Source organism: Phocoena phocoena, chromosome 14 (genome assembly GCF_963924675.1).
Source record: "Phocoena phocoena chromosome 14, mPhoPho1.1, whole genome shotgun sequence".
NCBI classification, from domain to species: Eukaryota; Metazoa; Chordata; class Mammalia; order Artiodactyla; family Phocoenidae; genus Phocoena; species Phocoena phocoena.
In genome coordinates, this window is record NC_089232.1 from 24,647,718 (window position 1) to 24,658,492 (window position 10,775).

The 10,775-nt window shown below is 39.1% G+C and overlaps 1 protein-coding gene across 1 annotated transcript; it reads right to left on the reverse strand.

The window, feature by feature from the left end:
• Nucleotides 1–745: 745 nt before the first annotated feature.
• On the reverse strand, nt 746–8,222 carry MRPL19 (mitochondrial ribosomal protein L19). Its single transcript, XM_065891356.1, has 6 exons — nt 8,099–8,222; nt 7,789–7,906; nt 5,042–5,160; nt 4,693–4,827; nt 1,421–1,602; nt 746–1,293 (listed from the first exon to the last, which is right to left on the reverse strand). Exons 1-6 carry the CDS (start codon nt 8,199–8,201, stop codon nt 1,072–1,074), a joined length of 879 nt encoding a protein of 292 aa, XP_065747428.1. The 5' UTR covers nt 8,202–8,222; the 3' UTR covers nt 746–1,071.
• Nucleotides 8,223–10,775: the final 2,553 nt, after the last annotated feature.

The following is a 10,775-nucleotide window of genomic DNA, read 5'->3' on the forward strand; positions in this document are numbered from 1 at the left end:
TGTACTCTTAAACTTGAGGAACAGCAAGCCCAGATGAAACTGGTCCTAATTATCTGTAGGTTGGTCTTTACCATGTATGATTACATGCCAGCTTTCCATTCCATCTCAGCTACAAGGATCAGCAAAGACACTCACATCACCCTATGGAAGTACTGTCTTGACCTACTCCTTTGAGCTAGAATTTAATTCCTCATGGACTGAGAACCAGTAAATACAAAGAAGTCTACTCCCTCTGACCACATTTTTGTCAGACCATCAATTAGGCAGTCCACACTATAGGCCCTTCCAGATACCCTCTGGTGAGCCTTCTATTTAGCAGGACTCACTCATGACCTTAGCCATGAACTTCCTCAAAAGTGACTTTTGTAAACTCTCATGGAAGCTGAAGCCAGACTATGACCCAAAGACTTCGTTACGCTCTCCCTGAAGCTTTCATGTAATAATGACAATGTTGTCCTTTTATACCTGCCAACAGATTTTTCAGAAGTAAATATATTGTTTAAGAGTGTATGTGTATGTAACAAAATAAAAGAAACACAAAGGAATGATTAACACAAAGTCAGGATAGTGCCTACATCTGTAAGAGGGGAGGGATGCAATTACAACACACAAGAGTCTTCTTAGATTCTAGTAAATGCTCTATTTCTTGACCTTCTTAGATATTACAAATGTTTCACTTCTTAACCTGATGGTGGGTATATGAATGCTCATTTTATTATTACTCTTTAAATCATACACTTTTTGAATTTATAATTTACTTCACAAATTTAAAAAATCATCCTATCCACTTCCTTGCTCAGATTCCAAGCTCAATGAAGACCATTCTGGTAACAGTTTGACTCTATTGTAGCTTTGCCTCCATTAAGAGAATGGACATCAGACCACCTGGCATGTACATTTTTCTTTTTAAAGTAATAAACTGGTGTGCTAATTTTTAAAATAATATTCATAAAATAACGAATGTTTGGTTGATTTAATGACTATGTCCTTATATATGAGATTAAATTGGTTTCTAAATAAATCCCCTGAGAGTCAGTATATCCTCTGCAAGTAACCAAACTCATTCTCAGATCAGGAATTTTTTGATGCTTCAATTTCATCCCATATTGCAGCTTCAATTTTTGAAGTGTCATATTCCCTCATCATATCAAACTCAAGCCATGGCTGACTCCACTTCTGGGCTTCCTTCATTTGCTCTTCAGTTAAACAAAGGTCAAATCTGATCCCCTTAATATTAAATTTTGGACGTTCCCAGCGTTTGGACCACGGCTTGGGCTTCATTTTTACTTTCAGCTAAGGAAGATATAAGGAAAGGAACAAATTAGGCTGACAGTTGCAAGCAAAAATTCTTCTAAAAGTTTTCTTTAAGATGATTCTTAGTTTATACTTGAACTTCCAGTTCCAAGTGTACAACTTATACCTGATTAACAGGAACTTCTTGGCTAGGTTCTTGTGCTATTGGCTGCATATTCATATCAAAAGTGCTGTATTCCGGAAGGGCATCTCGCAAGTATAGCAAGCTATCATCCAGCCGTTTCTGTAATTTGACTACCTGGATCTCCTGGATTCGAGGATTATAAAGTTCAAAGCAAATCTCAACACCTAAAAGAGAAGAAAACATATTCTTATAATCTAAATTCAGATTCCTGCATACACCTCATACTATAAAAAAGCTATTTCATGAAGGAATTAGCTCAGGGTTTTGCATGTAGGAAATGTGATATAAATTTGTAACCTTTAAAATGAAGATTATTCAAAGAAATAGAAATGAACAAATCCATGTAGATTAAAACATGAGAAAACCTGAATTAGAATGATCAAGTCTAAAGAAAACTGTCTTCTATAAATATATTGAGCCATTTATCTCCTCGATTTTGATAGTATTAAATTAGTTGGAAGTTTGAACAATTCTTCACTTCGCTATGTTCTTGTTTATTTCCCAATTACTTAAATAAAACTCTATCTTCTACATTTTGACTCTTATCTTCTACATTTTGAGCAACAGAATTAATGGTGCAAAAAGAGTAAGTACATTTTTAAATTCTAACTTTGATTTAGAAGTCCTCTTAAGATGGCCTAGGTTTGTTAACACTCTGGAGCCCTCCATAGGAGAAACAGCTTTGAGTGTTTCCAAGATGCTGACATAAAAGGTTAATATATATCATCTGTATCATCAAACATTTAAAAGGAAGAGTGTATTCTGAGGTTTCCTGGAATAATCCCAAGAGAAATATAAATAGTAAAACATATGATTAACGTTAACATCAAGTGTTTAATATCAGGATTTAATCCAGTATCCACTGTAAATCTATTCTGTTATAGGCACTGATTTAGGAGCTGTGCCTATAGCAAAATCAAAATAGGTAAAATCCTTCTCTTCTCATAAAGCCTACATTCTAGTGGAGGACAAATGATAAATAAACCAACAAGGTATTTTCATATAGTGAAGACAATACAAGGTGATGACACTGTGACTGGGGAGGGGGCAAATTTATGTATGTATGTATGTATGCATGCATGCCACACCGCATGGCTTGCGGGATCTTTGTTCCCTGACTAGGAATCGAACTTGGGCCCCTGGCAGTGAGAGCACTGGGTCCTAACCAGTGGACCACCAGGGAATTCCCAGGGGCAACTTTAAATAGTATAGTCAGGGAAAGCCTCTCTGAAAAGATAACATTTAAGTTGATACTATAAAGAGCCAAGAATGCTCCAGTCAGAAAGAACAGCAAATGCAGAGGCTCTGGGGTCTTAACAAACCTGCCATGTTGGAAAAACTAGAAAAAGGTCCATTTGGCTGGAGCATAGTAACTTGGTGGGCCAAGAAAGTAAGCCAGAGATACTGCACAGCTGCAGGCAGGAGATGATGGTGGCATGGACAAGAGTGGTAGCAATGGAGATGGAGAAACGGGCAAAATTGGGATAAAAGTTTTGGAAATTAAGCCATGAAAACTTGCTGATTGACTGGATGTGTGAAAGAGAATAACTAAAAATAGCTCCTAAGTTTTGGGTTTAAATAAATGGGTGTGGAGTGGTACAACTTATGGAAATAGAAAAAACTGTTAAAAGAACACATTGTGAAGGAAACAAAGAGTTCTGTTTTGAACTTGTTTTATGCTTATAAGATGCCCAAATGGAGATGTCAAATAGGTAGTTGTATGTGCAAATTTGGAACAAGGAAAGGGTCAGTCCTTGACACATAAATCTGGGAAGTTAATACCACATGGATGGTATTTAAAGCCAATGGACTAGAAAGAATCATCAAAGTAGGAAGTATCAATGGGGAAGGTACAGGCAGGTCACAAACAGTCAAAATGTTAATGGTAGAAAATAGCAAGAGAGAACTAATACTTTTGAGTATTCTGTGTCCAGCACTTCATATAGAACATCACAATAAACTGACCATAACCCTGGGAGGTAGAAACTATTATCTCAATTTTAAAGAAAAAAAATCATCTCAGGTCTATCACACCTTTGCTCCTGCCTTTCTATTACAAGATTTCTCCAAGTACACAACCTGATTGTTGGCCCAAGTTTCTGTAATCAAGTTCTGCTGAGTTCCTACATGCACAGCACCACAGGTCCTTATAGGATAAGGAAGACAGCAACGATTCTCACATGTTCAATTTCTTTCAATATACTACTTCACTGTTGGGGACCATGAAGCACACAACTTTAAGTACGAAAAATGTACTGTTCCTGCCAATTTTTTTGTCTTTATTTCTTAAAAAAAGTTTTTTGTAGTTTTATTCATGTTTATTTATTTTATTGAAGTATAGTTGCTATACAATATTTTATGTTACAAGTATATAATATAGTGATTCACAATTTTTAAAAGTTATACTCCATTTATAGTTACTATAAAATATTGGCTATATTCCCCATGCTGTACAATATATCCTTGTAGCTTATTTTATACATAACAGTTTGTACCTCTTAATCCCCTATCCCTATATCACCACTCTTCTCTTCCCACTCCCCACTGGCAACCACTGGTTTGTTCTCTATACCTGTGAGTCTGCTTCTTTTTTGTTATATTCACTAGTTTGTTGTATTCTTAGGTTCCACATAGAAGTGATAACATACAGTACTGGTCTTTCTCCATCTGACTTATTTCACTTAGCATAATACCCTCCAAGGCCATCCATGTTCCTGCCATTTTGATTCATAATTTTTCTAGAATTTTACCACTTGTTCCCCTATCTTATTGACATAGCAAATGTAATTTTGCGTTTTAAAAAATTCCTCCAATTCTTATAAAACTAATAATTGTGGTGACTGTTGTAATATAAAGCAAAATGGGGGCCATTCATTTTAGGAGAAAGTTAACTTGCAAGGACATCATTATGCTTATCTTAATGTTTTCAAGGGTTATTTGCTCCTAAAATGAATGCCCCCATACTGCTTTATAGTCACTTGTCTCCTCCTTTGATGTTGCCATGATTTGGAAAGTCTACTTCTAATGGTTGTTGTCCCTGTAACAAAAGAAGCCTTCAGGAGAAAGCAAAGCACCAACTATATTTACTCAGCAACCTCAATTCTCATACCATTCATAGGCCACAGGCTCCATGTCATCCCTCTGAGCTCCCTTTCACTTTCAAGTTCCAGATGTCTTCACCCAGGATGCAGAAAATAAAAAAGACTCCTAAGATAACATTTTCCAGAAAATCAAAATAATGAAATGAAACCTACCTTGTCCTTCAATAGTATTCCTAAGGATAAAAGTAGCTCCAAGTCCTGTTCCTGATCTCTGGATGCAAATTCCCAGAAACTGGCTGGTTTTTCCATTGGCATATGGGTCAGCAGTAGTAACACGAAGAATGCTTCCTCCAAATTCAAAAGAAAAGTGAACTTTTACATGAGACGCAGAATCAAACAACAGCATTTCCAGGTAACTTCAAACTTCCTAAATATTTTAATATAATATTAGGAATAAGTACCTCATATGGGCAAAACACAGATAGGTGAAAAACAATTTTCTCTTTGTCGAGAAAACTAACCCTCCAACCACTAATAATAAAAGCATCCAGCTCTTACTGACCAACATAGAACTCTGGAATGTGGAGTATTTTTCTCCTTTCTAACATATCTTTTCTTTCTATTTGAAATTTCAGAGGATTTGTTCTTCCCCTTGGAGGAATGAATTCAGGACTCAAGAACCTGTGAAAAATACAGAGTAAAATAAATTAAAAGCAAACTTAAAAGACCACTAAAAAAGAAACCATTGCTTTACCAAAAAAAGTGAAAGATTAGGATGCTGACATGTTTTATTCTTCCTTCTCTAAATAAGAAAAGTCCATCTTATTTCTAAAATTGTTGTCAATTCTCATGAAAATAGCTAACAATTTCTGAGTACTCACCCGGCATTGTGTTAAAAGCTTTATTAAACATCTATAGCATAACTTAATCCCTACAACAACAAGGTGAGTTTGGTGTCATCATCTCCTTATTACAGATGAAGAAAATGAAGCTTGGAGACAGTAAACAACAGACCTACTACTACATCAGCTATAAACTTATCAAGCCAAGATTAACAGACTTATTACTACATTAGCTATAAACTTATCATGTCTGTCAGATTCCAAAGCCTGTGACCCACAGGCCTCACGCTGAGTTGTACATGTTATAGTAAATTATGTTGGAAAAGATATAAACATATAAATCATCAATTGTAAACTAGCTTTAAAAATAATCTCTCTATTAGCCAACTGATTTTAAAGTCATTATGAAATATCTAATCTGTAGAAAAGTATAAATGACATTACAATGAAAATATATGTCCCTGTCACCCATCTCAAGGAATAAATTAACAATGTAGTTGAAGCCCCTGTGCACCCCTCCCTACCCCCATAGTTAATTACTGTGGGGTAATTAACTAAATTTTGTGTGATGATTATTCCTATGAATTTCTTCCTTTTCCTCAATTTCCTACTTTAAAATGTTTCAAATCTACCAAAAAGATGAAATAGTAATACAATGAACACGCATATATACTTCACCTAATTTCACCTACTGCCAACATTTTGCCGTATTTGCTTTACATGTACATATAATTTTTTTCCAGAACCATCTGAAAATGTCAAACAGCAAGCCATTTCATCCCTCAAACTTTAGAAGGCTTCTGCTAAGAATAAGGACTTTCTCTTACATTTATCACAATACGTTTATGACACCTAAGAACTTCAGCATTAATTCAGTAGTATAATCTAATACAGTTCATATTTAAATGTACCTAATTGGTCCTGGAAAAGGTCTTTTATAGCTGTTTGTTGCTCAATCCAAGCTACAATCAAGCTTCACATATTATATCTGGTTGTTAGTCTCTTAAACTAGTACTCTTCCTCATATTTGCATTTTTGTAACATTGACTTTTTTGAAGAGTCAAAGCTGATCATCTTATAAACCATCCCTGGATCTGAATTTGTTTACTGTTTCCACATACCTAGACCAAGGATATACATTTTTGGTAAAAATATTACAGAGGTGATGATGTGATCTTCTTATTCCATCACATCAGGAGACACATCATGTCAGCTTGAACGGCTATTGGGAAAACTAGGTTTGATTGCTCTGTGAAAGTAGAGAATTTCCCCTGTATATTTTTTTATACTTTACATATGTATGTATGTCTGGGCAATACAAAAATGCTACCATACTTGTCAATTCTTCTGCAGGTTGCTTTTTTCACGCATCATAGTTGAAGTTCATCCATGTTAACTCTAGTTCATTCATGTTTCACTGCTGTATAATAGTCCATTATGAGAATGTATTTGCTCATTCACCTACTGAAGGATATCCAGGCTGCTTCTAAACTTTTATTACAAACATTACTTTTGTGTTCATTTTTGTACATGTCTCCTTGTACATATTACTTTCCTTAAGTTGTATACTGTCTGGGTGGGAAGGTACAGACAACCTCAAACTTACTAAATTTTGTCAAATTGTTTCCCAAAGTAGTTACTCCCATTTAACTGAATTATATTGTGTTGCCATTTAAGAGAAATATTCCTTTTCCACCTTAAAAAAAAAGGTTGTACTGAGAAATCTTTTCTGAATCTCTAGGTTCCATAAATTCAAGTTTATTTCAACTTAGAACCACAGGATATTTTAAATATTAAACACAAATACATATGCAGAGATAATCGAATCGACAATATAAAGCCCTTTCATAAAGCCTAAATCACACCAATTTTCCCCCCTAAAATTCGCTTTTTAATAAGGTTGTTATACAATTCTACAGAAACAGTTTCTGCAAATCCTAGATCTAAATTTACACGTACCTACAAAGTTACCACTGCCTGCTTAAGTGAACTAGGCTTTTTAAGCACACTGTTTTGAAGAGCAAATTTAAGAAACAAATTGGTAGAAATTTTTACCATCGTATCGCTTTTACAGGGACACTAAAACACAGTTAGGAAACTAAAACAGGGTGAGCCAATCCATTTCACCTAGGGAGAAAAGATCCGTTCCTTAACTTCAACAGGTAAAATACAATGTATTTCACAGAAAAATTCTCGATACGGGCCAAAGAGCTTCAAATCTGGGGAATCCCTACTTGAAATTCTGATCTAATATGCCTGCAGAGAAAGTTCAATGCCGGCTTGGGATAAGCGAAGAAGTCAAACCTGAGTTGGGTGCGCTTCACGCATTCATGAATCCTGCACACAAGCTCTTATCTGGGAGTTCCAGACCCCAGGATAAGACCCGTTTCAGACCTCGGAAGCAACTACAGGTTCTAGAGCGCACAGACCCAAAAGGCACGAATCGCGTCCAGGTCGGGGCTCTCACCTGCTTTCCCGGCGCTGGGGACCGCGCTTGGCCACGATAATCGGTTTCGGCGGTGGCTGGAACGCGCCGGGCTCAGAAGGTCCAGTGATCTGCCGCCGACTCGGCCCCGCGAGGGCCTCTGCGGAAGCGCACCACAGAGGTCAAGACTGCTCGCGCCAGCCCAGAGCTCCCGCGAAACCTTGCAATCGCCCCCAATGCGTGGTCCCACGAGAGGCCTCCTCCCATGTCGCCCCTGACTTCCAGAATCGCCTCCCCCTAGCCTGACCCTAAGCTCCTTCTGTCCCCGGCTAGCAAGCCCCGCTGCACTTACGGCAGGCGACAGAGGCCGGCGCAGGGCGCAGAGCCCAGGCGCATCGAAAGGTCCAGCCCACGGCCATTGCAGCCCGGCAGCCCCTGGCAATAGAGGCCGCCATGCTTGCTCCCTCAGTCGAGACTACAACTCCCAGTAATCAGTGCGACAAGGTCGCGGTCACCTGAGCCAGATGGCGCCTGCTAAGGGACAAAATAGCCAAGTCTTTCTCCACCCACCTCACCCCCACTCCCCACGAGGGCCCGGATATCTTAGGAAAAGTGCACTGTATTTCTCTAGTTCTCCTCATGTGCCAAGTTATATCACTCTACGGGAGTGTTCTCTCAGCCTAGAAAGATTTCCTCCCTCTTTGAATCAACTCTACCTTCAATTTCTCAGGCAAGACTTGAGTATGTCAAAATTCTCATTATAGGCTCTCATTCTGCCATTAGCAGCTCTGATGTTATTTGCAATTTTAATTTTTAGTTTAATTTTTAATTACTTGTGTAATTATTGGATTAGCGTCTAACTCCGCCATTATACTGTAAGCATAGAGTTTGTCTTTTGCTCACCATTTTCTCTCAGCATCTAGCTGGTCCTCACTCTTTGTTGAATGCAAAAAAAGGAAAAGAAAATGGTTCCTGACAGAAGGGGTGGCAAAGTCCCTGAGACTACAGAGAGCATTACTCCCTTGAGGAGCTAAACTTGAGTTTGGGCTGAGCAACTGTAGGTAGGGATTATATTACCCTGAAAACTGGGTTCACCTTTTGTTGGGTGTTGAGACAAGAGACACAACCAAGCCAATATCAGAAGGAAGGATGTATTACTTACAGCAAGTGAGGGGAACACCTGGGATCTTTCCCAAAGCAGTGTCTCCCTGCACAGCAAATTTGAAGAAATCTTAAGCTAAGGGTACATGCATATTCATGAAGGGGTTGGTCCATATATGCATATTCATGAAGGGGCTTGAAAAGGAGAATCCAGCATAGTATGTTGCAGCTGAAAGCTAGCTAAAGCAGTTTTAGTCTCCATTATTTTATGCTCTACTCACTTTCTTTCACTTGCCTCCCACAAGTGATTTCTTTTCCTAGTTAATTGCTTTTACAAATGATTACTTATTAGTTCGTGTTATATTGTGCACCTGGTATTTTTCCTCCTTTGTAACACTCCCTAACACTCCCTTCCATTGTGAGCATTCTTCTGTTGTGGAAGGGGGACCCCTTCCAGGGGTCTTGTCTAACACTCAGAAATGAATTGTGCAGGAGACAGGTGCTGACAAAGCAAGAAACTTTATTGAGAAGGGGCACCTGGGCAGAGAGCAGCAGAGTAAGGGAACCCAGGAGAGTGCTTTGCCACATGTCTTGCAGTCTCAGGTTTTGTGGTAATGGGGTTAAATTCTGGGTTGTCTCTGGCCAATCAGTGTAACTCAGGGTCTTTCTTGGTGGCACATGCATCATTCAGCCAAGATGGATTCAGTGAGAAGGATTCTGGGAGGTTGGCAGGACATATGGACTGGAGTCTCCTCTCTCCTATTGACCTTTCTCAAATCCTTCCAGTTGGTGGTAGCTTGTTAGTTCCACATTCCTTACCAGGACCTCCTGTTGTAAGATAACGTATGCAAGTGGTTACTATTGTGCCTGGCCAGGGTGGGTAGTTTTGGTCAGTGGTTCCCCTAACAACTCCCCACTGAGAGACTTCATACTCAAGATACTTCTTGGGAATTGGGGTAGTGGTTTCTTTCTTCTGTAACTACTTCCTGCTGAGAGTGGGTGTAGTCCTGCCTAGTAGAGTAGAAGTCTCTCTCTACCTGATCTAAATCAAGTTATCCCATGTCTGAAACCGGCTTCCACCCTTGTAGTAACAACAATTTCTCCTGAAACTGTTGGACCCTGTAGGAGATAAACCTTGTAAGCAGTTGAAACACACAGGGGCCAAACAGGATTGTCATCACTGGGCCCAGAAAAGGAAGGCAAAATTTGGGGTGAGGGCTGCAGGGTGTGTGACTTTCTTCTGATTGGCTGGTGGTGAGGTAACAGGGTGATGCTCCAGGAATGTTGCACTCAGCCTGAAGTTACAATCCTCCACTTGGTTGGGGGCCCCAGTTCTGCAGAAGAACTCAAAGATATTGTTATGTATACTACTTGAGGAGGAACCAGGACCCTGCCCCAAGGCTGCATTTTTGTTTCTTGACTGCTCCTCCTTTCTGCATTCCCTCCCTTCCCTGATTAGTAATGGTTTGAATCTGCCCTTTGGAACTCACGGAAGGTCAAGGAAGCTGAATGAAGCCTATTTCCTAAAAACAAGAAACAAGGGACACAGAAAGGTTTTTGTATCCAGGGGGGCCCCACAGGGTCCTGCTCAGTTTCAAGATCACAAAATGGCTTAAACCCAAAATGTCTTCTCTTATGTCAAAAAGCTGTAACTGGTTCTTTTTCTCTGGGGACCCCCTACCCTATCTGCTTCCAATAGGTGGCAAAACTAAAAAGGTAAATTGTAAGTCTTGTTAAGAAATTTGAAATTTGTACTCTCAGCAATGGTGTGCCACTGGAAGGATTTCACACTCAGAGTTGTCGTGGTCCGAATGCAGGTGGGAAAAGAATTTCTAGACACAAGGAAGAATGAAAAGAAGATAGGATTTATTAGAGGGAAGGGTAACTGCCAGAACAGCGGGCCAACTTCCTGATAGCCAGGGGGAGTT

What these genes read in the sequence shown, in the direction of transcription:
- MRPL19 (XM_065891356.1), bottom strand. Translation starts at nt 8,201, where the DNA reads ATGGCGGCCTCTATTGCCAGGGGCTGCCGGGCTGCAATGGCCGTGGGC. An exon ending in CATTCCAGAGTTCTATGTTG is followed by an intron (nt 4,828 to 5,041) that starts GTCAGTAAGAGC and finishes TTGAATTTGGAG; the next exon opens with GAAGCATTCTTCGTGTTACT. An exon ending in GAATACTATTGAAGGACAAG is followed by an intron (nt 1,603 to 4,692) that starts GTAGGTTTCATT and finishes CTTCTCTTTTAG; the next exon opens with GTGTTGAGATTTGCTTTGAA.